The sequence below is a fragment of the Nyctibius grandis genome, chromosome 27 (assembly GCF_013368605.1).
Source record: "Nyctibius grandis isolate bNycGra1 chromosome 27, bNycGra1.pri, whole genome shotgun sequence".
Taxonomy (NCBI): domain Eukaryota; kingdom Metazoa; phylum Chordata; class Aves; order Nyctibiiformes; family Nyctibiidae; genus Nyctibius; species Nyctibius grandis.
Window position 1 is genome coordinate 5,223,368 of NC_090684.1, and position 24,250 is coordinate 5,247,617.

The following is a 24,250-nucleotide window of genomic DNA, read 5'->3' on the forward strand; positions in this document are numbered from 1 at the left end:
TCCTTGGCCTCAGAATGGAAGATGGGTCTGGTAAGGGAAGAAGTTGAGATTAGCAAAGTCTTTTCCTACAAAACAAAAGCCAAAGCGGTGGCAGGGAGCTGTGGCTGCTCTCACACCTGCCTTTTGTGGAGGGGAAGACGCTGATCCTGAACACCCAGCAGGCCGGGCTGATACCCAGGGCACCGCCTCACCCTCCTCCAACCACCCTGTAAGTGAAACTGGGGCTGCTGCCAGCTCCTGGGCGTGGGGAAGATAGAAATGCCCTTTATCTTTAACGTGCTTCAAAGCTTTTACATCGTCTCGAAGCTTTTATATTGTCTAAAAGCTTTTACATCGTCTCAGAGCTTGGTCGTGTCCCCTTCTCCCATGGGAAGGAGACCGACCTGTCCCAGCTGCTGTAACCCACCCTGCCCCACGACGAGCCCCGCTGCTCTGGGAGCTCGTGCTCTTTCTAGGTTTGTTTGTGTCCTAAGAAACACAAAAAGCTGATTCTTCCCGAGGTGGCACTTGGCAGAAAATGGTCCTTTATGCCCTGCCCCTCATCACATGGTTCGTTGGTGGTGGCATCACATGAGAGCGGCTCCTCTGGAAGTGAACATTGAGGCTTTGTGCTCCTTATCTGATGCCTCAGCTGCTTCCAGAGGGGGGTGAGGGTACCCGAGCCCTGCGTGCTCATCTCCTGCCCCTTTGCTTGCGTCCTGCGGTGAGCTGGGCGATGCCACCCAGGCAGCGTGTCCCAGAGGTGTGTTTCCTTGTGCCTTTCACGTGTCGAACTTGTAGATTGTTTGGTTTTTTTTTCAGGGGAGAGGGAGAAAAAAAAAATGAGAAGGATGACACAGCAGTAAAATGAAAATGCCCTTTTTGCCAAGGAGAAAGGAGAAGGGCCTTCAAAGCTGAAGACACCAAGTGCCAGGGGTCGGAGCACCCGGTCCCCTTCTCGCCCACCCCCCTGAGCTGGGGGGGACCTTGGTGGCGCTGGGGGTGCGGAGCCCTCCCCTCGCCGGGGGCACGTATTGCGCCAACGCTCCCCGGAGAGGGCAGGGCCGTGCTCCAGCCCGCTTGTGCAATATGGCCACCATGCCAGGGTGTAACCGTCACCGGGCACCAAACCACTCACCAGCCCCAGGGACACCGGGGGAGCCTGCCCCGGGGTGGGGGGGACACGCGCTGCTGTCCCCTGTGCCCCCTCCCCTGCCAGCTGTGCACCCCCAGAGCCAGGCGCTGAGCCCCACAACCAGCCTCAGCCTACCCAGGCCTCGCACTTGCCCCGGTGGCCCCCCGAGACCCCCCTTTCCCGGGGGCTTCGTGCCCCGCTCGGGCCGGGGGTCCCGCACACGTGGGCGGCTGCACCTTGTCCATGGGCGGGCGGGGGGCTTGGCGCGCCCCGGCCTGCGCTGCGGCCAATCAGAAAATCGTTCCGCTCCCCCCTTGGCCGCGCCGCCAATCAGAAGGTTGTCGCTAGGTAGATTAGAGCCTGGGGGTCGCAGGAGAGAGGGCGGGCTCGCACCCATCGTGCAAGCGCTGTCGGCCAATCACAGGAGGAGGAGAGCGATGATTGACAAAGGGATGGACCAACCAGAGGGCGCGGGGCGGGGCCGGCCGCCGAGGAGGCGCGTCTTGGGAGAGAGCGACATCTCTCGCAGCCAACCACAACGGGGGGGCGCGGCGCGGAGGCGTGGCGCGGGGCGGCGGGAGCCAATGGCGGCGCGGGGGGCGGGTCGGCGGCGGGCCCGGGCGTGGGGCGGCGGCGGCGGCGGCGGGGCCCGGAGCGGCGATGGGGCCGCGCGGGGCGGCGCTGGGGCTGGCGCTGGCGCTGGGGGCGGCGGGGGCGGCGCTGGGGCTGCGCGACCGGCACCGGGAGCGGCACCGGGACCCCCGCGGGGGGCCGGCGGCGGTGGCGGGAGGCGAGGCCTGCGGCGGGTTACGCGGCGTCCCGGCCGCCCTCGGCAACAACACGCACCAGGTGAGGGCGGCGGCGGGGCCGGACGGACCGACAGCGGCGGGGCGGGGAGCGGGGAGCGACCGACCGACGGACAGACCGACAGCGGCGGGGCGGGGAGCGGGGACCGACGGACAGACCGACAGCGCCGGGGCGGGGAGCGGGGACCCCCCCCCCCGCCAGGAGCTACCGGGGGGGCGCGGATCGGGGACCCTCCACTGAGCCCCGGCCCGGGCAGGGGGACAGACACCCCCGCCCCGCTGCCCTGTGGGCTGGACGGACGGACAGACAGACATCCCCCCCCTACACCCCCTGGGGCAGACAGACAGACAGACAGACCCTGTATTTCCTGGGGCGAACGGACAGACAGACAGACAGACATTCCCCTCCCCACACTCCCTGGGATGGACAGACAGACAGTCATCACCCCCCCCCACCTACATCTCCTGGGACAGACAGACGGACAAACATCACCCCCTATATCTCCTGGAATGGACGGACAGACAGACATCCCCCTCCCTGCATCCCCTGGGACAGACAGACAGACAGACCCTGCCCTCCCTGTGCCAACTGGGGCGGACGGACAGACATTCCCCTAAGAGACAGACGGACGGACAGACGGACACTGCCCTGTGTGTGCCAGCGGTGGCACCTGCCGCAGCCGGATGGGCTCCGCGAGCAGGGACGGACAGACAGACAGACAGCGGGCGGGTGGCACCGCACCCCCTGCCACCCTCAACCCCCCCGGCGGGGAGCAGACACCCCCCCCAAACCCCGCGGATGGACAGACGGATGCGGGGACAGGGCGGAAGGACAGACGGACAGACAGACGGACAGCCACCGGTGGCTGCGGGTTGAACCTTAACCCCGGGGCTGGCACCGGGTCCGTGCCGGGATCCACCGGCTGCGCCCGCTCTGCCGGCCCGGCCGGTTGCCGCTCGGTGGCGGTGGCTTTGCCAGCCCAGTTTGACCAGTCCTGGACTGGTCCCGCACCAGTTTACATTTTTTTTTCCCTTTTTCCCTTTTTTTTCCCCTGTAAGGACACCCCCACGCGTGTCCCCAGACCCCCCACACGTGTCCCCAGACCCCCACGCGTGTCCCCAACCACCCCCACCCCGCTGCCCGCTCCCATCCAGCCGCTCCAGTCCAAACCAGTGTCCCCCAGTGCCACCGAGGGGGTCTCTGGCCCCTTTCCCAGTGCCTTCCGGAGCCTTTTCCCGTGTCTCAGTGGGCTGGGGGGGGTCACCAGGGGCTGCGTGGCGCAGAGGGGACCCTCCCGCGCCCCGTGTGCCGTGGGGACACGTTAGTGTCACCCTCCTGGGTGGGTGGCAGGGGGAGGCGCCGGGACGCCGGTGTCCCCTGGGAGGGGGTGGCCGTGGGGCGCCGTGGCCCTGCTGGGGGGGTCCGGTGGTCGTTGTCCCCCCTCCCTGTGACTGTCCTTTTGGTGTCTGTCCCCTCGCAGTGCGTCTTCGATGACCTCAATGGCTCCGTGTCACTGTCCTGGGTGGGCGACAGCACCGGGGTGAGTGCTGGGGGGGGGGGTGCACCCCCAAAGTGACCCTGGGTCCCTCGGGGGGGGACAGCAGTGACCCCTCGTGTCGCCAAGGCTGGTGGCACCTGAAGCTGGGACTGATCTGGGGGTGGGATGGAGGGAGGGGGGGTCTGGGGAGGGGACAGCCCTTCTCCTGGGAGGGGGACAGGGACACAAGGGGGGGGGGGGGCCTTGGAGCTCGGGGTGTCACCCTGCCTGTCCCCATGTCCCTGCCCAGATCATCCTCGTCCTGACGACGTTCCACGTGCCGCTGGTCATCATGAGCTTCGGGCAGTCCAAGCTCTACCGCAGGTGAACCCCCCCCACCCCAGCCCCACGGCACCCCACGGGTGACACACCGGGGCCACCACCCCCGGTGGGGCCACCACCACCCCTCCCCGAGCCCCCGCGCTGGCTCACGGTCGCGCCGGTTCCTCCCCTCCAGCGAGGACTACGGGAAAACCTTCAAGGACATCACGGGCCTCATCAAAAACACCTTCATCCGCACCGAGTTCGGCATCGCCATCGGCCCGGAGAACTCCGGAAAGGTCGGGGCCCCCCACAGCCCCCCACCCCTGGGCTCATGGTGGGCTTTGTTTTGGTGCTCCCGGCACGGCTGAGCCCCCCCTTTGCCTTCCCCGTCCCCAGGTCATCCTCACAGGTGACGTCTCCGGTGGCAGCCGCGGCGGCAGGATCTTCCGCTCGTCCGATTTCGCCAAGAATTTCATCCAGACGGATCTGCCCTTCCACCCCTTGGTGCAGATCACGTACCACCCCCGCAACTCCGACTGCCTCTTGGCCCTCAGCACCAAGGTGAGGACCCGGGAGAGCCAGGATGAGACCCCACCTGGGGACCACGAAGGGTCTTGGTGGTGCTTCAAGCCGGATCGTGGCCCCGTGTCCAACCCCAAAGGGTCTTGGTGGTGCTTCAAGCCAGTTCATGGCCACGTGTCCAACCCCAAAGGGTCTTGGTGGTGCTTCAAGCCAGTTCATGGCCACGTGTCCAACCCCAAAGGGTCTTGGTGGTGCTTCAAGCCAGTTCATGGCCATGTGTCCAACCCCAAAGGGTCTTGGTGGTGCTTCAAGGCAGATCGTGGCCACGTGTCCAACCCCGAAGGGTCTTGGTGGTGCTTCAGGCCGGATCATGGCCACGTGTCCATCCCTGTGTCTGGTGGACAGACGTGGCTGTGGGATTTGGGGGGTGGCATGGTTGGGGACAGGGGTTTTGCAGCCCCAGAGCTGGGGGGAGGGTGTTGGGTTGGGGGGGTTGATCGTAACCAACCTCTCGGCTCTTCCAGAACGGCCTCTGGGTCTCCAGGGATTTTGGGGAGAACTGGGAGGAGATCCATAAAGCCGTTTGCTTGGCCAAGTGGTGAGTGGCCCCCACTTTTTTTGGGGGGGGAAAGGATAATTTGGGGGGGTGGCAAGCGATTGTAGCCCGAGGGCCACCGTGTCCCACTGGTGGTGTGTCCCCCCCTTTTCTTTCCCCCAGGGGTGCGAACGACACCATTTTCTTCACCACCTACTTGAACAGCTCCTGCAGTAAGTACGTCTTGATGTCACGTCTCCGGGGTCCCCAGCTCTCGGGGGAGCTTTTCAACTGGGAGTTACCCAGGAGTGGGCCATCGGAGTGGGGACGCGGCTCTGGGGACGGCTAACGACGGCGGTGCCGGCCCCGTGCTCGTTAATCCACCTGCCTTTCTTCTTAAGAAGCTGATCTGGGGTTACTGGAGCTAAAGAAAACCTCCGACTTCGGCAAGGCCTTCAAGGTCATCGGCACCAAGATTTATTCCTTCGGCTTGGGGGGACGGTTCCTTTTCGCCTCCGTTATGACCGAGAAGGTCCTTGTCCCTTGTCCCCCTCCTCCCTCTTCCCTCCTTGCAGCTCTCCCCTCTGCGAGGATGATGGAGGATGATGAAGGGTGATGGAGGATGATGACACTTTCGGTTCCCCAGGGTACCACGAGGCGCATCCACGTCTCCCTGGACGAAGGTGACACGTGGAACATGGCCCAGCTCCCCTCCGTTGGCCACGAGCAGTTCTACTCCATCCTGGCCGCTAACGATGATTTGGTCTTCATGCACGTTGACGAGCCGGGCGGTGAGTTGGGACCTGGCTGGGGTGTGGTGGGGGGACAGGGACACGGGGGCTTGGGGACAAATGGGAGCCTCTCTGCAGTCAGCGAAGCAGCTGTGGCCTTGGAGGAAAGATTTGTCTCATTAAGGTGTCGCTAATTAGCAGGCTGCTCGCTCCTGGTGGTGGTGTGTAGGGACCGTGATGGCGCTGGGTCCATTTTATGTCACTTTATGTCCTGTGGAAACAGGTCCCTGCTTGGACCTGGACATTCCCCCCCCGGGTCCCCTCACCTTCCCAAGTGCCCTTACGGAATAGGTGTGAGGCTCTGGGACACGAGGGTCAGGAGATGATGGTGGAGATGAAGGTCCATGTCAGGGCTTGCCTGGAATAAGTCGGTCAACCAGATGGATCAGAACTGGGGGTGTTAGAGAGAGGAGGGTGATGGGAGTGGGGGACTGCAACGGGGGTGGTGGCAACTGGGATGAGTCCAGAGGAGGCCACGGAGATGCTCAGAGGGCTGGAGCCCCTCTGCTCTGGAGACAGGCTGAGAGAGCTGGGGCTGGTCAGCCTGGAGAAGAGAAGGCTCCGGGGAGACCTTCTAGCACCTTCCAGTACCTGAAGGGGCTACAGGAAAGCGGGAGAGGGGCTTTTGACAGGGGCATGGAGTGACAGGACGAGGGGGAACGGTTTTAAACTGCAAGAGGGGAGATTGAGATGAGATGTGAGGAAGAAATTCTTTGCTGTGAGGGTGGTGAGAGCCTGGCCCAGGTTGCCCAGAGAAGCTGTGGCTGCCCCCTCCCTGGCAGTGTTCAAGGCCAGGTTGGATGGGGCTGGGAGCAACCTGGTCTGGTGGAAGGTGTCCCTGCCCATGGCAGGGGGTTGGAACTGGATGGGCTTTAAGGTCCCTCCCAACCCAAACCATAGAACCACTAGAGGTGTGGTTCTATCTAGAACCCATGTGATTCTATGACTCTATTCTGAGGGGAACTGAGGGCCCCGTACACCGACCAGCCCCATCTCACAGGAGGTCTGATGCCTCCCTGGGGCCCGGGTGAGGGATGTTACCAGGAGGCCCCCTGGACTAATTCAACCCTCGGATTATTACCATTGCTGGTTGTCCAGGTTGGCAGTGATGAGGTTGATGAGAGAAGCCCTGGGGCAACCCAGAAGGCTTTCAAAGGATCTTTGAGCTGGATCGTGGCCATTTGTCCAACCCCGAAGGGCAACTAGTGATAGGACAAGAGGACACAGCATCAAGCTTTGCCAGGGGAGGTTCAGGTTGGACATTAGGAAGCATTTCTTCTCAGCAAGGGTCATTAGCCATTGGAAGGGGCTGCCCAGGGAGGTGGTGGAGTCACCATCTCTGGAGGGGTTTAAGAAAAGCCTGGACATGGCACTTAGTGCCCTGGTCTAGTTGACAGGGTGGCGTTGGGTCAAAGGTTGGACTCCATGAGGTCTCTTCCAACCTATTCTGTGCTTCTCTCCCACCCCCACAAGGGTTTCTCCTCTTCCTGAGACACCCCAGGTTCGCTGGTGCTGATGCCAGTCTGCTAGTCCCCCCCATCACTGCTGTCCCCTGTGTCCCTCTTGCAGACACGGGCTTCGGCACCATCTACACCTCCGACGACCGCGGCCTCGTTTACTCCAAGTCCTTGGAGCGGCACCTCTACACAACCACCGGCGGCGAGACCGACTTCACCAACGTCACCTCGCTGCGGGGCATCTACATCACCAGTGTCCTCTCCGAAGGTGGGCGGCCGCGTCGCCGTGTGTCCCCTCACCCCAGAACTGGGGTTGTGCCTCCCCAGGGATGGGCTCTGGGTGCTTGGGGGGGGCTGGAGGGGAGCGTGAAGGGAGTGCGGGAGCCATTCAGCAGGACCTGGCCAGGCTGGAGAGCTGGGGGAGAGGAACCTCATGAAGTTCAACCAGGGCAAGTGTAGGGTCCTGCACCCAGGGCAGAATAACCCCATGCACCAGTACAGGCTGGGGGTGACCTGCTGGGAAGCAGCTCTGTGGAGAAGGTCCTGGGAGTTCTGGTGGACACCAAGTTCCCCATGAGCCAACCATGTGCCCTTGGGGCCAGGAAGGCCAGTGGTGTCCTGGGGTGCGTGAGGAAGAGTGTGGGCAGCAGGTCGAGGGAGGTTCTCCTCCCCCTCTACACGGCCCTGTTGAGGCCACGCCTGGAGTAACTGGGTTCAGTTCTGGGCCCCCCAGTTCAAGACAGACCAGGAGCTACTGGAGAGAGTCCAGCGGAGGGGTACGGAGATGGTCAGAGGGCTGGAGCATCTCTGCTACAAGGAGAGGCTGAGGGAGCTGGGGCTGTTCAGCTGGAGAAGAGCAGACTGAGGGGGATCTTATCAATGCTCACAGATACCTCAGGGGCGGGTGTCAAGGGGATGGGGCCAGACTCTTCTCAGTGGTGCCCAGCGATGGGTCAAGGCTGCCCAGGGAGGAGGGAGTCTCCTTCTCTGGAGATATTCAAACCCACCTGGATGGGTGCTCTGGGTGACCCTGCTCTGGCAGGGGTTGGGCTGGATGATCTCCAGAGGTCCCTTCCCACCCCAACCACTCTGGGATTGATCCTGATCCCTCTCCCTCCCCCCAGACAACTCCATCCAGTCCGTCATCACGTTTGACCGCGGTGGGCAGTGGGTGCCGCTGCGGCAGCCCAAAAACACCACGTGCGACTCCACGGCCCGGAGCAGGGACGAGGTGGGTCCATCCCCAAGCCACCCCCACCCCACAGAGGGGTTCCCACGCCATTCCCCTGGCACCACCCTTGTGGTGCTGGAGGGCACGTGAATCCATCCTCAGCGATGCTGAGCGTGTGGCTGGGGGTCACCCCATGGGGTGGTCCTGGGGGTGCTCCCCCAGCACCCACCGGCCGTTAACGGGTGACGTTGCCCCCCGCCGGCGCCTGGCCGGGCCGTCCCCTCGCGCCTGCAGTGCAGCCTCCACATCCACGCGTCCTACAGCATCTCCCAGAAGCTCAACGTCCCCATGGCTCCTCTCTCCGAGCCCAACGCCGTCGGCATCGTCATCGCCCACGGTACCGCGGCGGGCGGCGGGGGGGACAGAGGAGCTTCTCTTGGTGCCTGTCCCTTGTCCCCAACTCATCGTGTGTCCCCCCCAGGGAGCGTCGGGGGGGCCATCTCGGTGATGAGCCCCGACGTCTACATCTCGGACGACGGGGGCTACACGTGGGCGCGGATGCTGGAGGGGCCGCACCATTACGCCATCCTGGACTCGGGCGCGCTCCTGGTCGCCATCCAGCACACCAGCCAGCCCGTCAACGTCCTCCAGTAACGCCCGGGGGTGGTGGGTGCTGGGGGGGGGTCCCAGCCCCAGTGGGTGCTGATGGCCACCCCCCCCGTGGGCAGGTTCTCCACGGATGAGGGGCAGTGCTGGCACCGCTACGCCTTCGCCCAGGAGCCCATCTTCTTCACGGGGCTGGCCTCGGAGCCGGGCGCCCGCTCCATGACCGTCAGCGTGTGGGGCTTCAGGGTCACCTTCCTGGCCCGCAAGTGGGTGTCCTACACCATCGACTTCAGCCAGCTGCTCAGCAGGACCTGTGAGAGCCACCGGGGCTGGGGACAGCTGGGGCTGGGGACAGCTGGGGCCGGACTGGGGACAACCAGAGCTGGGGTGGGGACAGCTGGAGCTGGTGACAACCAGGGCTGGTGACAACAAGGGTTGGGGACAGCCAGGGCTGGACTGGGGACAACCGGGGCTGGGGACAATGAAGTCTGGGGACAACCAGGGCTGGGGACAACCGGGGCTGGGAACAACCAGGACTGGACTGGGGACAGCTGGAGGTGGGGACTGCCAGGACTGGGGACAACTGGGGCTGGGGACAACTGGGGCTGGGCTGGGGACAATGAGGGGTGGGCTGGGGGACACTCCTGCCGCCAGCCCTGGGTGCGGGTGGCATTAGCACGGTCCCTCCCAGGAGCGTGGCCCCGTGTCCCCACCGCGGGGACAGGGTGACGGGTGACCCGCCGTGGTCTCCGCACCCTCCCCGTGGCTCATGCCGTGGCCCTGCCACCCCCCCGGCGTCCCCCCCGTGGCTGCGGCGCTGAGCCCCGTCCCCTCGCAGGCGAGGACAAGGACTACACCATCTGGCTGGCGCACTCCAGCGATCCCAGTGACCCCAGTGACGGCTGCATACTGGGCTACAAGGAGCAATACCGGCGGCTCCGCAAGTCCTCGGTGTGCCACAACGGCCGGGCCTACGCCGTGACCAAGCAGCCGTCCGTCTGCCCCTGCACCCTGCAGGACTTTCTCTGGTGGCTTCCCATCCTCACGTCTCCCTGTTCCGGCCCCCGTGTCACCCCGGGGGCCCTGGTTTGGGGTGTCACCCCCCCCGCGGGGTCTCCTCACCCTCTTCTCTCTCCGTCCCGCAGCGATTTCGGTTACTACCGCCCCGAGAACCAGTCCGTGTGCGTGGAGCAGCCCGAGCTCAAGGGCCACGACCTGGAGTTCTGCCTCTACGGCGAGCGGGAGCTGCTCAAAACCAGCGGGTACGGCCGGGGGGGCGAGGAAGAGGATGGACCCCCCCACCCCAAATCCTTGGGGGACACTCTGCACCCAGCGGGGACACGTCCTGGGAGTCTGGGGGGGGCTGGTTGTGGTTTAGGGTGCTGGTTGTGGGTTTGGGGTGCTGTTTTTAGGGTGCTGGTTGCAGGTTTTGGGGTGCTGGTTGTAGGTTTGGGTGCTGGCTGTGATTTTGTGGGGTGCTGGTGGGGGTTTGGGTGCTGGTTGTGGTTTAGGGTGATAGTTGTGGGTTTGGGGTCCTTGTGGGTGCTGGTTTTGGGGTGCTGGTTGTGATGTTTCTGGGGTGCTGGTGGGGGTTTGGGTGCTGGTTGTGAGTTTAGTGCTGGTTGTGGTTTGGGGGTGATGGCTGTGGGTTTGGGGGTGCTGCTTGTGGTTTTAGGGTGCTTGTGGGGTGCTGGTTGTGGGTTTGGGTGCTGGTTGTGGTTGTGGTTTGGGTGCTGGTTGTGGGTTTAGGGACTGGTTGTGGGGTGCTGGTGGGGGTTTGGGCGTGCTGGTTGTGGTTTGGGTGCTGGTTGTGGTTTAGGTGATGGTTGTGGGTTTGGGGGTGATGGTTGTGGGGTGCTGGGGGGGGTTTGGGTGCTGGTTGTGGTTTGGGGTGATGGTTGTGGTTTGAGTGCTCGTGGTTTGGGTGCTGGTTGTGGGTTTAGGGACTGGTTGTGCTTTGGGGTGCTGGTTGTGGTTTGTGGGGGCTGGTTGTGGTTTGTGGGGGCTGGTTGTGGGTTTGGGTGATGGTTGTGGGTTTGGGGGTGATGGTTGTGGGGTGCTGGTGGGGGTTTGGGTGCTGGTTGTGGGTTTGGGGTGCTGCTTTGGGGTGGTGGTGCCTGGGCAGGGGGTCCAGGAGCTGCGGGGTCCCCGCTGTCACCTCCTCGTTGTCACCCCGCAGGTATCGGAAAATCCCCGGGGACAAATGTGCCGGCGGGGAGAGCCCGGGGCGGGAGGAGACGGACATGAAGAAGAAATGCACCAGCGACCTGCTGAACCCCGGCCCGCGGGTGGGTGACGGTGACAGCAGGCCGGGGCGCGGGGTGGCATCGGGCCACTTCTGGTCACCGGGCCACCTCCGTCCTGCGCCTGCGGGGACGGTTAATTAACGACGGGCGGGATTGTCCTGCCCGAGTCCCTGCCCCGACCCTGACCGGGTGCTGCGGGGACCTCGTGGCTTTGTCCCCTGGGAGAAAGTGGGGTGGTGGTGGGGGTTTGGGGGGGCTGGTTGGGGTTTGGGTGCTGGCTGTGGTTTGGGTGCTGGTTGGGGGTCTGGGTGCTGGTTTTGGGGTGCTGGTTGCAGGTTTTGGGGTGCTGGTGGGGGTTTGGGTGCTGGGTGTGGTTTGGGGGAGCTGGTTGTGGGGTGCTGGTGGGGGTTTGGGTGCTGGGTGTGGTTTGGGGGTGCTGGTTGGGGGGTGCTGGTGGGGGTTTGGGTGCTGGGTGTGGTTTGGGGTGACGGTTGTGGGTTTGGGTGCTGTTTTTGGTGTGCTGGTTGCAGGTTTTGGGGTGCTTGTGGGGTGCTGGTTGTGGGTTTAGTGCTGGTTGTGGTTTGGGTGATGGTTGTGGGTGGGGGTGCTGGTTGGGGGTCTGGGTGCTGGCTGGGGGTCTGGGTGCTGGTTGTGGTTTTGGGATGCTTGTGGGGTGCTGGTGGTGCTTTGGGTGCTGGTTGTGGGTGGGGGTGCTGTTTTTGGGGTGCTGGTTGTGGTTTGGGGGCGCCATTGTCACCCCACCCCACCTCTGGGTGCTCCCCGCTCTCCCCGCAGGTGGCACCCCCCAGTTCCACCCCCGTCGCCGTGGCCGTCGTGGCCGTGCTGCTCGGCGCCGCCGGCGCCGGCGTTTTCCTCGTCAAGAAATACGTCTGCGGGGGCAGGTGAGGAGCTGGGTGCTGCCCCCCCCCACCCAGCACCCCAAAATCTACACCCCCCACCCCAAAATCTACCACCCCCCACCCCAAAATCTACCACCCCCCACCCCAAAATCGGCGCTGGAGGGGCTGGGGAGCACCCACCCACCCCGGTGCTGCCCACCCCTCACGGGGCTCCGTGGGTGCAGGGTGGGGGGGTGTCCCCAGGGCGGGGGGGTGTCCCCAGGGCAGGGGGGTGTCCCCAGGGTGGGGGTGTCACCCGTGTCCCCCCCCGCCAGGTTCCTGGTGCACCGTTACTCCGTCCTGCGGCAGCACGCCGAGGCCAACGGCACCGAGGGCCCTGACACGCTGGACCCGGGCAAGGGCGGCTACCGCGATGGCTACCACGATGACTCGGACGAGGTGAGCGCGGGGGGGGGCCGGTGACCCCCCACAGGGGACCTTCCCCCCCCCCCCCCACAATGGGGGGGCCACCCTGGGGTGACGGTGCCATCTCTCCCCAGGACCTCCTGGAGTAGCGACACCGGGGACACCGCGATGCTGCCGCGCCCTGCGCCGAGCAGGCAGGGACCCCCCACGCAGGCAGGACCCCCCCACGCAGGCAGGGCCCCCCCCAGCAGGCAGGGCCCCCCCGTGCAGGCAGGGGCCACCTTGAGGAGGGTCCCCATGGCCCCCCCCAGTCCCTGTGTTCCCTCCCCCCCCGACTGGCCTCGGCCGCAGCAATAATGGATTAAAGCTTGAAGCTTCTTAACGAGGGGCTGGGGCTTGGGGGGGGCCCCCACCCCAAAGCCGGCAGGATGGGGGGGGGGCTGCTCTCAGCCCCCCCTCCCAATAGCTGGCAGCCCCCCCCACCCTTCCCCAGCAGGGTTCTGGTCCCAGCACTGTGAGAGTCTCCTTACACTGGAAATTTGGGGGGGGCTGCACCCCATAACTGCCCCCCCCCAGCTGGGGTGGGGGGGGCTTCATGTGACCCCCCCCCCCCTTTACTGGGGGGGGCTTCATGTGACACCCCCCCCCTTACTGGGATGTGGGGGGCTTTATGTGACCCTTTACTGGGGTGGGGGGGGCTTTATGTGACCCCCCTTTACTGGGGGGGGGCTTTCCCTGACCCCCCCCAGCTGGGGCGTGGGGTGCAGCAGGACAGGTGGGTGCAGCCCCCTCCCCGACTATCGCGATATGCCCACGCTATCGTGACACACAGCTTCTGCTCTCACCCCAGGGGCTCTTCAAAGCCCGTTGCCCCCCCCCCAGCACGGCAGAATTTTTTGGGGGGGGGGGGGGGGGTCCCCAGCCCCCTTTGCATGTGCTTCAGCGTGTCCCCCCCCTCGGGGACCCGCCTGGGGACAAAGAGTGTGACCCCCCCCCCCGAACTAAAGCCATAACCCTGTGCCCCCCCCCCAACCCCCCCCCAGGGCCTGTGTTTTGGGGGGGGGCACCCCCCAGCCTGTAAATAAGGGGGGGTGGGGTGGGGGGGCGCTTTGTACTGGGATTTTTTTCTGTATATTTGCAATATTTGGGGTGATTTAGAAATAAAACCGCGACGGGGACCCTGGGGGCTCTGCTCTGGGGGGGGGGGGGGCACGTAAATGGGGGGGGCATAAATATGGGGGGGTCACCCCTTGTAGGGGTGATACTGGAGGGGATTTGGGGGGGGGTAATTAAAAACACTATAATTTATTCTGATTTAAGGCAATTTGATACAAACCCACGTGGCGGGGGGGCACAAGGGGATGGGGGGGGACAGAAAAATAATGGGGGGGGACACATAAAAGGACCCGGGACCCCCCCGGGAGCTGCTGGAGGATGGGGGGGGGGATTTGGGGGGGGGCTGGGGACCCCCTGCTCCGTTTTGGGGGGGCAGGATATGGCCCCCAGCCCTTGTCCAGGGTACACTGGGTATACTGGGATGGGGACGAGCTGTGACTGGACATGGCGGGGGGGGGGGGGCACCAAACACCCCCCCCCAGGGACACCAAAAAGGTGATTTAGGGGATTGGGGACCCCCCCCCTCCATGTCCTGCTGCCTTTGATCCCTTAAGGAAGGAGGGGGGGGCTGGGGTGGGGCCATGGGTGGCAGTTGGGTGCCCTCAGGGCTGGGGGGGCCGGGGGGGCCCGGGGGGGTCAGGGCTGGGGGGCGCGGGGGGGGGTTTGATGCCCCGGGCCTTCATGTAGGAGAGGAGCTGGTCGGGGATCTCGGCCAGGACGTCCTTGGCCAGGCGGGCCATGCTGAGCCCCCCCGCGCCCCCGTACGCCCGGAGGGGGACGAACTGGGGGGGGGACACGGGGGGGACAAGGGGGACTTGGGGGGACCCCGGGGGCTGGGCCCCCATGGCCAGAATGGCTTCGTGTGCCCCATGTCCCCGTGTGTCCCCACGTCCCCCCCATGTGCCCCCACGTCCCCGTGTGCCCCCATGTCTCCCCCATGTGTCCCCATGTCCCTCCATGTGCCCCCATGTCCCCCCCATATCCCCCCATGTGCCCCCACGTCCCCGTGTGTCCCCACATCCCCCCATGTGCCCCCATGTCCCCCCCATGTCCCCATGTGCCCCCATGTCCCCCCATGTGCCCCCACATCCCCCCATGTGCCCCCATGTCCCCCCCATGTCCCCATGTGCCCCCATGTCCCCCCATGTGCCCCCATGTCCCCCCCACATCCCCCCATGTGCCCCCATGTCCCCCCCATGTCCCCATGTGTCCCCACGTCTCCCCATATGCCCCCATGTCCTCTCATGTGTCCCCACGTCCCCATGTGCCCCCATGTCCCCCCCATGTGTCCCCACGTCCCCCCATGTGCCCCCACGTCCCCCCCATGTGCCCCCATGTCCCCGTGTGCCCCCACGTCCCCGTGTGTCCCCACATCCCCCCTATGTGCCCCCATGTCCCTGTGTCCCCCCCATGTCCCCCCACATCCCCGTGTGTCCCTCTCTACACCCCCCCATCCCAGTGCCCCCCCATCCCCGCTGTCCCCCCCCATATCCCCAAATCCCACCCCCCCACCTCATCCCAGTGCACCCCCCCATCCAGCCCCAGTGCAGCCCCATTATCCCAGTGCAGCCCCCCCCATATCCCAGCACACCCCCCACCACGTCCCAATGTCCCCCCACACCCCCCATTTCCCAGTGCCCCCCCACATCCCACTGCCCCCCCCCCCCCAGTCCATCCCACCACCCCTCCACGCTGTGCCCAGTCCCTGCCCCCCAGCAGTGTCAGGGCTGATCTGGGGGTGCCCAGGACACCCCCCCATACCCGGGGCGGGGGGAGGTCCCCAGTCCCCCGGGGGGGGTCGGTACCTGCACGATGTCGCGCTCGGCCACCCTCCCACGCGAGGACACGCGGACGTCGTCCCCATCCAGCTCCACCATGGCTGGGGGGGGGTCAGCAGCACCCATGACCCCCTCACACCCCAAGGTGGGACCCCCCCCACCCCCAAACCCCGCAGCCCCCCACGCCCTGGCTGTGAGCAGTGACCCCATGTACCCCAAAAGCAGCTGTGACCCCCCCTGACCCCCCCCCCCAGTGACACGGGGGGTGGGATGGGGGCACAAGGACCACCCCCAGCAGTGGGGGTGTGTGTCCCCCCCCCAGTTTAGGCCCAGCCTTACCATCAAACTCGGCCTGGCCGACCCCGACGATGATGATGGACATGGGGAGTGTGGCAGCCTGGGGGGGGGACACCCCAAATTTAATGGGGCTGAACGCAGCCCCCCCCACCCTGACCCCCCCCCAGGCCCCTGAGGGTCCCAGCACCTTCCCACCCACCCCAGGGATGGGCACCCCAGTGATGGGGCCCCTCTGGCCCCCCATCAGGGGCACCCCAAACCCTGGCTGGTCCTTGCACCCCAACATCTCGGGGCCCCCGCCCCAGCCCCAGCTGCTTCCTGCACCCATCCTGGGGCACCCAGTGGGTTGTTGCACCCCATCAGGGGCACCCCAAGCCCTGGCTGGTCCTTGCACCCCAACATCTTGGGGTCCCCCCCATCCCTGGTTGGTCACTGTGCTCATATTGGGGCACCCAGTGGGTTGTTGCACCCCGTCAGGGGCACCCCAAGCCCCGGCTGGTCCTTGCACCCCAATCTCTTGGGGTCTTCCCCCATCCCTGGATGGTCACTGCACCCATCTTGGGGCACCCCAGGCTGGTCGTTGCACCCACATGGCTTGCAGCACCCCATCAGGGGCACCCAAAACCCCGTCTGGCCCTTGCACCCCAACATCTTGGGGTCCCCCCCCCATCCCTGTCTGGTCCCTGCACCCATCTCGGGGCACCCTGGGGGTTGTTGCACCCACACAGCTCACAGCACCCCACACACCCAGCTGGGTGTTGCACCCCCCCATGGCTCAGAGCACCCCAAAGCCCACCCGGGGGCACCCCGCAGGCCTCACGTTGACGATGGCCTCCTTGGTCTGTGCCATGTCCGAGATGACGCCGTCGGTGATGATGAGGAGCACGAAGTACTGGGACCCGTCCAGCACCGCTGCCGCCGAGCTGGGGGTGGGGGGGGCACCCCGTGAGTGACACTGGGGTGGGCTCACACCCCCCCCAGCCCAGGGTGGGTGCTGGCACCCTCTTACCGCGCAACATGGTTGACAACGGGGGCGAAGTTGGTGGGTCCGTAGAGCTGGACGCTGCGCAGGCTGCGGTGGTAGGCCTCGAGGACACCCTCGATGCCGCTGCACGCCGGGTTGGCTGCGTCGCCGTTCTGCGGGACAAAGGGGCACCTGGGGTCACCATGTCCCCAACCGTGTCACAGAATCAATGAGGTTGGAAGAGCCCTCTGGGATCATCAAGTCCAACCGTTGCCCTGACACCACCATGGCAACTAGACCAGGGCACTAAGTGCCATGTCCAGGCTTTTCTTAAACCCCTCCAGAGATGGTGACTCCACCACCTCCCTGGGCAGCCCCTTCCAGTGTCTAATGACCCTTGCTGAGAAGAAATGCTTCCTAATGTCCAACCTGAACCTCCCCTGGCCAAGCTTGAGGCTGTGTCCTCTTGTCCTATCGCTTTGCCTGGGAGAAGAGGCCGACTCCCACTGCGCTACAACCTCCCTTCAGGTAGTTGTAGACTGCACTAAGGTCACCTCTGAGCCTCCTCTTCTCCAGGCTAAACACCCCCAGCTCCCTCAGCCGTTCCTCGTAGGTCAGACCCTCCAGACCCTTCACCAGCTTGGTCGCCCTCCTCTGGACTCGCTCCAACACCTCAACATCTTTCTTGAAGTGCATGAGGTTGATGTGGCCCAAGTGTAAGACCCGGCACTTGTTCTTGTTGAACCTCACGCCATTGGTCTCAGCCTATCGATCCAGCCTATCCAGACGCCTCTGCAGACCCTTCCTACCCTCCAGCAGATCGACACTCCCACCCAGCTTGGGGCCATCTACACATTTAGGGTGCCCTCCATCCCTACGTCTAGATCATCTATAAAGAGATTGAACAGCATCAACCCCAGCACTGAGCCCTGGGGACACCACTATCGTGTCACCCCTCCTCTGGGGACAGAGCTCCTCACCAGCGGGAACTCGTGGGACACGCGGCCGTCGGGGGGGATCTTGGCGCCGAAGCCCAGCGCCGGGAACATCTTGTCGCTGTCGTAGTCCTGGATGATCTCGCCCACCGCCCGCAGCGCCAGGGCGTAGGCGTTGGGCTGGTAGGGGCTCAGGTAGTGCAGCGAGGTGGACTGCGAGGGGTTCCCTGGGTGGGGGGGACACGGAGGGGGCTCAGCCGGGCCTGGCCGACCCCCCTAATTAGGGATTTAATGAGCTCCGGCATCGTTAAGGACCCACCATTGGACGCGGTGAAGTCGATGGCCACCGTGAAGTTGATTTGGGTCCTGGAAAGGGGGGGAGGAGTGGTTTGAGGGAGCTGGGGGGGGGTGCAGGATGTGGCCCATGGGTATGGACCCCCCCCTCCCCACCCCCTCCCTCTGCACAGACTGGGGGAGCACCCACAGACTGGATGAAACCCCCCCACCCAAGGGTGCTGGGGACACCCTGCTCAGGACCAATCCAGCCCCTGGGATGCAGATGGGGAAACTGAGGCACGTCCCCTCGCTCACCCGCCCCGGATGTAGTCCAGGAAGGTGTGCTCGGCCTCCACGGCGAAGGACAGCAGTGTCACCTGCCGGGGACAAGGGGTGAGCGGGGGGGGACAGCGGCTGCACCCCCCCCGTGTCCCCTTCCTGCCCCCCCCCTCCTCACCGTCCCCGAGTTCAGGTACTTCTTCTTCTTCAGCTTCTTCCTGGGGTTCACCACCTGGGGGGGGGAGCTGTGGCATCCCGGGGTGCAGGGGGGCACCCTGGGGACCTGGGGTGCAGTGCAGGGGGCTGTGGCACCCATGGGTGCAGCACGAGGATCCTGGGTGTCATGACACCCAGGGGTGCAGCGGGAGGATGATGACACCCATGGGTGCAGCATGGAGAGCCTGAGGACCATGACACCCAGGGGCGCAGCATGGGGACCCCAGGGACTATGATGCCCAGGGGAGCAGCATGGGGACTGTAGCACCCATGGGTGCAGCAGGAGCACCCTGGGGTATGTAATGCCCAGGGGTGCAGCATGAGGACCGTGACACCCCAGGGTGCAGCCATGGGGACCCTGGGCATCATGACACCCCGGGGTGCAGTTCAGGCACCCTGGGGATGGTAACACCCAGGGGTGTAGCATGGGGACCGTGACACCCAGGGGTATGGCATAGGGACCCTGGGAGTCTTGGAACCCAGGGGTGCAGCGGGAGGATGATGACACCCATGGGTGCAGCAGGAGCACCCTGGGGTATGTAACACCCAGGGGTGCAGCATGGAGAGCCTGAGGACCATGACACCCAGGGGTGCAGCCATGGCCACCCTGGGCATCATGACACCCAGGGGTGCAGCTCAGGCACCCTGGGGATGGTAACACCCAAGGGTGCACCATGAGGGCCATGACACCCAGGGGTGCAGCATGGGCACCCAAGGGACTGTAGTGCCCCAGGGTGCAGCACAGGGACTGTAGCACCCATGGGTGCAGCGGGAGCACCCTGGGGTATGTAACGCCCAGGGGTGCAGCACAGGGACTGTAGCACCCATGGGTGCAGCAGGAGCACCCTGGGGTATGTAACACCCAGGGGTGCAGCATAGGAACCACGACACCCAGGGGTGCAGCAGGAGGATAATGACACCCAGGGGTGCAGCATGGGGACCTGAGGCACCATAGTGCCCCAGGGTGCAGCATGGGGACCGTAGCACCCATGGGTGCAGCTGGACCCCCCCACCCACCCCACCACCCCCTGTGGACCCCCGTCCCCACCTCGTAGACGTTGAACTGGCTCTGTCCCCGCGCCAGCTCCCGGTAGCTGGTGCTGAACTCCCCGATGAAGTCGTGGCTGCGGGGGGGTCACCGTCACCCGGGGTGCAGGGTCAGGGGTGGGTGGGTGGGTGGGGGGGACCCCCTGGGCCGCCACCCCCCACCCCCGCCTCACCTGCCATCGCGGTCCCAGTCGTACACCTCCACCTTGATGGCTCTGCAAGGCAAAGGGTGGGGGGAGGTCACAGTCACCCCCGGCACCCCCAAAACCCCGCACCCCCACCCTGGGGGGCCACCCCACGGCACCCCCACCCTGGGGGGCCACGCCACTGCACCCCTTCCCCGGGGGTTCGTCCTGACGCCTCCGCAGAGCCATCTCCTCCTCCTCGGTGGGATATTTTTATCCACCGTTGTCACAGCAACGTGCGACACGGGGCCAAGGCCACGCCGCCGGTGACGCTGGGTTGGGGGGGGGACACACACACACAACCCCCGAGGCCACCTCTGTGATGGCGATGAAACCCATTGCCCAGATGGGTAAACTGAGGCACGGCAGCGTGGGGACGCTGGGAGAGAGGACCTGGGTGTTAGAGGAGGGACCATAGAGACTATGGGATGAGGGTGCAGAGCGGCCCCCCCTGGAGGACCCCCTGGAGGACCCCCCCCGGTGACTTGGGTGTTAGAGGAAGGACCATGGAGACTACGGGATGAGGGTGCAGAGCACCCCCCCCCGGAGGACCCCCCTCCCCAGTGACTTGGGTGTTAGAGGAGGGACCATAGAGGCTACGGGATGAGGGTGCAGAGCGGCCGCCCCTGCCTGCCCCTGGAGGACCCCTCAGAGGCCACCTCTGCGCTGGCAACGAAACCCATTGCCCAGATGTGTAAACTGAGGCACGGCAGCGTGGGGACGCTGGGAGGGAGGACCTGGGTGTTAGAGGAGGGACCATAGAGACTGTGGGATGAGGGTGCAGAGCGGCCACCCCCTGGAGGACCCCCCCCCTCCCCAGTGACTTGGGCGTTAGAGGAAGGACCATAGAGACTACGGGATGAGGGTGCAGAGCGGCCACCCCTGGAGGACCCCCCCCACCCTGGTGACTTGGGTGTTAGAGGAGGGACCACAGAGACTATGGGATGAGGATGCAGAGCGGCCGCTCCCACCAGCCCCTGGAGGACCCCCCGGAGGCCACCTCTGCGCTGGCAATGAAACCCATTGCCCAGATGGGTAAACTGAGGCACGGCAGCGTGGGAACGCTGGGAGGGAGGACTTGGGTGTTAGAGGAGGGACCATAGAGACTATGGGATGAGGGTGCAGAGCGGCCCCCCCAGAGGACCCCCCCTGCACTCACCGGTCGTGGTCCCCGTTGCAGAGGGCACGCACGGGGAGGGCGAAGGGCGCCCACACCGGGTGCAGCGTGTTCCGCACCGCCTCCGTCTTGTGGCAGATGGTGAAGCTTGGGGGGGGGGGGACACAAAAAAGGGGGGGGGACAACGGGGTCACCCCCTGGTGACACCCCCCCCCCAACCCAGCACCTCAATGGAGACTTTTAGGGACCCCCCTCCCTATGCCAGTCCAGCGCCATGGGGACAGCGGAGGTGGCGGAGGTGGCCCGTGTGTCCCCCCCCGTCATGAGGAGGGGGTGTCACTGCTCTTTTGGGGTGTCACTGAATTTTGGGGGGGTGTCACTGAGGTTTTTAGGGTGTCACTGAATTTTTTTTGGGTGTCACTGAGTTTTAGGGGGGTGTCACTGAGGGGTTTGGGGGTGTCACTGCGGTTTTTGGGGTGTCACTGAATTTTTTTTGGGTGTCACTGAGGTTTTGGGGGTGTCACTACATTTTTGGGGACATCACTGAGTTTTTTGGGGTGTTTCACTGAGGTTTTTGGGGTGTCACTGAGTTTTTAGGGTGTCACTGCAGTTTTGGGGGTGTCACTAAATATTTTTGGGGTGTCACTGAAATTTTTGGGGGGTGTCACTGAGTTCTTGGGGGTGTCACTGAATTTTTTGGGTGTTTCACTGAATTTTTTGGGGTGTCACTGGATTTTGGGGGTATCACTGAGGTTTTAGGGGTGTCACTCACGTCCTGTCCTCGTTGCTGCGGTAGAAGACGAGGAAGGGGTCGGATTTGCCGAAGAAATCCTTCTTGTCCAGCTTGTTGGCGCAGAACTGCAGCGTGGCCACGTCCTGGGACAGGGACAGGGACAGGGACACGGCGGGGGGGGGGGGTCACCCACCCTTCACCCCCCACCCCCCCGGGGGGACACCCTGGGTGGCGGCAGCAGGACCCATGGGGACAGGGCAGAGGGAGGAAGGAGCGGGGGGGGGGTAGCCAAGGTGGGGGTCTCAGTTGCCCAGTTGCCCCCCCAGTATGACACTGGGGTGTCCCCAGCGTGTCCCCAAGCTGTCCCCTCCCCTGCTCACCCGGCAGCTGTCCAGCTCTTCGGCGACGAGGATGATGGTGCCACACTTCTTACTGGGGACACCGCTGGGGGGGGGGTGACACGGTGACCCAGGGGTGTGTGTCCCCGCCCCGGGGCTGAGCACCCCAAAACTCACCCTTTGGTGACAGCCGGAGCGGGTCTCCTGCCCCAGGTGTGTGTGGTGACTGTCCCCATCCTGCTGGGACACGTGTGGTGACAGAGGGGACCCCCCGCCCCCAAAAAACCCAACGAGACCCCCCACCGTGGGGAAACTGAGGCAGGGTGAGGGGCACCGGGGTCAGGGCTCCATCCCGGAGCGCTGGGGACAGGGTGTGGGGACATGGGGACAGCGGGCTGGCAGGGCCACCCCCCCCTCAGGGGGAAACTGAGGCACGGGGAGGGTGGGGGGGGCTCACGTGAGGGGCTTCTCCAGGCGGCCGCCGGCCGAGCCCACGATCTCGCCCAGGGTGCAGAAGGCCTGGCCCAGGAAATCCTGCGGAGCCACCGTGTCACCGGGGGCTGTCCCCAGGCGTGTCCCCAAGGCCGCGGTGGCGGGGGGCCGAGGGGGGGGTGAGGACCCCGCGCTTACGTGCTTGGAGAGGTCGGGGCTCTTGGAGTCCACGTCGTACCTGGGGACAGATGGGGACAACGTGGCTGAGGTGGCGGGGACGGGGTGGCCTTGGGGACAGGGATGGGGACAGGGATGGGGACAGAAGAGGGAGAGGGATGGGATAGTGACAAGGACACGGCTGGGATGGGGACAGGTGACAGCACCCGGCTGGTGTCCCCAGGGAACAGGCGGGGTCACAGCGGAGGGGGCTGTGGTGGGGCGCTGGGGACTGTGTGGGGACAGTGAAGGGACAGCGTGGGGACAGTGTGGGGACAGTGTGGGGACAGCGAGGGGACAGCGAGGGGACAGCGAGGGGACACTGGGGACAGCATGGGGACAGTGTGGGGACAGTGTGGGGACACAGGGGCAGCATGGGGATATTGGGGACAGCATGAGGACTGTGTGGGGACAGTGTGGGGACACTGGGGACTGTGTGGGGACAGTGAAGGGACAGCGAGGGGACAGTGTGGGGACACTGGGGCAGCATGGGGATATTGGGGACAGCATGGGGACAGTGTGGGGACAGCGAGGGGACACCGCGGACAGCGAGGAGACAGCGTGGGGACAGTTGGGGACACTGGGGACAGTTGGGGACACTCACAGGTCGAAGCGGAGGTTCTGCCTCTCCTCGAAGAAATAGTCGAGGACGAACTTGTGCAGAAAGTCGGGGTTCAGGGTGTTGTCGATGACCTCGGTGCGGCCGAACTGGGGGACAGGGGACATGGGGACAGCGAGGGGACATGGGGACAGCGGGGGGACATGGGCATGGGGACACAGGGACGTGGGGACACACATGGGGACGTGGGGATGGGGACACAGGGACATGGGGACACAGGGACGTGGGGACACACACGGGGACGTGGGGATGGGGACACAGGGACATGGGGACACAGGGACGTGGGGACGGGATGGAGGAAGAAGAGCGGAGGAGGGTTGGAGAGAGGGATGGGGACAGCGGGGACATGTGGGACACGAGGTGACACGGGGGCGGGAGGGGACACGCGGTGCCACCCCCGGCGGGACCAGGTGCCCCTTTGTCATCGGGCGCGGGGGTGGCACCGCGTCCTGCCCAGCCCGGAGCCCCTCAATTAAGCGGCCGTTAATTACGGGGGGGGCGGGGGGTGGGAGGGAGCGGGGGGGGGGCCGGGGTGTCTCCGGGTGTCCCCAAGTGTCCCCTCCCTGGTGATGGCAGAGCGCTGATTGGCTGGCTGGCTGCACGTCTACGGCTGATTGGCCGGCTGTCCGGCACCCCAACACGCTCCCCAGCTTCCCAGCGTGCTGATTGGCTGGCTGGCTGTACCCCAAGATGCTGATTGGCCAGCACCCCAGGATGCTGATTGGCTGGCTGGCCAGCACCCCGACATGCGGATTGGCTGGCTGCTGCCCCCAGCAAGCTGATTGCTCATTGGTCATTGGCCAACTGGGTTTTTTGGCACCCCAACATGCTGATTGGCCAGCACCCCAACACCCCAACATGCTCATTGGCCGCCTGGTTGCCACTCCCACATGCTGATTGGCCATCACCTCCACATGCTGATGACTGGCCAGCTAGCCGGCACCCCAACATGCTGATTGGCCAGTTGGCCAACACCCCAACGTGCCCATTGGTCAGCACCCCAACACCCCGACATGCTGATTGGCCAACATCTGACATGCTGATTGGCTGGCTGGCCAGCACCCCAACGTGCCCATTGGTCAGCACCCCAACACACCAACATGCTGGTTGGCCAATATCGGACATGCTGATTGGCCACCTGACCATCACCCCGACATGCTGATTGGCCAACATCTAACATGTTGATTGGCCAGTTGGCCAACACCCCAACATGCTCATTGGCTGCCTGGTTGCCACTCCCACATGCTGATTGGCCATCACCTCCACATGCTGATGATTGGCCAGCTAGTCGGCACCCCAACATGCTGATTGGCCAGTTGGCCAACATCCCAACTTGCCCATTGGTCAGCACCCCAACACCCCAACATGCTGGTTGGCCAACATTGGA

The 24,250-nt window shown here is 65.0% G+C and overlaps 2 protein-coding genes across 3 annotated transcripts in view; one reads left to right on the top strand and one right to left on the bottom strand.

Annotated features, from left to right (window-relative positions):
* The first annotated feature begins 1,829 nt into the window (after window positions 1-1,829).
* Window positions 1,830-13,513, top strand: SORT1 (sortilin 1). Of its 2 annotated transcripts, none has more exons than XM_068419412.1 (20): window positions 1,830-1,963; window positions 3,402-3,461; window positions 3,709-3,782; window positions 3,916-4,018; window positions 4,119-4,283; window positions 4,769-4,842; window positions 4,963-5,012; window positions 5,181-5,311; window positions 5,426-5,570; window positions 7,140-7,295; window positions 8,152-8,258; window positions 8,493-8,595; window positions 8,680-8,848; window positions 8,927-9,117; window positions 9,643-9,832; window positions 9,950-10,066; window positions 10,984-11,092; window positions 11,846-11,952; window positions 12,225-12,348; window positions 12,450-13,513. In XM_068419412.1, the coding sequence occupies exons 3-20, from the start codon at window positions 3,751-3,753 to the stop codon at window positions 12,462-12,464; spliced, it is 2,088 nt and encodes a 695-aa protein (XP_068275513.1). In that variant the 5' UTR covers window positions 1,830-1,963; window positions 3,402-3,461; window positions 3,709-3,750; the 3' UTR covers window positions 12,465-13,513. The 2 variants fall into 2 exon arrangements, with proteins under 2 accessions (XP_068275513.1, XP_068275515.1); XM_068419414.1 differs by having other exon boundaries at window positions 1,840-1,963; window positions 5,184-5,311.
* A 520-nt stretch (window positions 13,514-14,033) lies between these two features.
* The window catches only part of CELSR2 (cadherin EGF LAG seven-pass G-type receptor 2), an 18,401-nt gene continuing 8,184 nt past the window's right edge, over window positions 14,034-24,250 (bottom strand). Inside the window, exons 6-23 of the mRNA XM_068419536.1 lie at window positions 22,849-22,952; window positions 22,227-22,266; window positions 22,054-22,130; window positions 21,774-21,833; window positions 21,639-21,702; window positions 21,298-21,401; window positions 20,568-20,672; window positions 19,397-19,438; window positions 19,225-19,300; window positions 18,139-18,192; window positions 17,997-18,058; window positions 17,725-17,771; window positions 17,451-17,632; window positions 16,516-16,643; window positions 16,327-16,429; window positions 15,549-15,606; window positions 15,237-15,310; window positions 14,034-14,213 (exon numbers count right to left, since the gene is read on the bottom strand). Coding sequence (XP_068275637.1) covers window positions 14,034-14,213; window positions 15,237-15,310; window positions 15,549-15,606; window positions 16,327-16,429; window positions 16,516-16,643; window positions 17,451-17,632; window positions 17,725-17,771; window positions 17,997-18,058; window positions 18,139-18,192; window positions 19,225-19,300; window positions 19,397-19,438; window positions 20,568-20,672; window positions 21,298-21,401; window positions 21,639-21,702; window positions 21,774-21,833; window positions 22,054-22,130; window positions 22,227-22,266; window positions 22,849-22,952 — 1,560 coding nt within the window. The remainder of the gene's footprint in view (window positions 14,214-15,236; window positions 15,311-15,548; window positions 15,607-16,326; window positions 16,430-16,515; window positions 16,644-17,450; window positions 17,633-17,724; window positions 17,772-17,996; window positions 18,059-18,138; window positions 18,193-19,224; window positions 19,301-19,396; window positions 19,439-20,567; window positions 20,673-21,297; window positions 21,402-21,638; window positions 21,703-21,773; window positions 21,834-22,053; window positions 22,131-22,226; window positions 22,267-22,848; window positions 22,953-24,250) is intronic.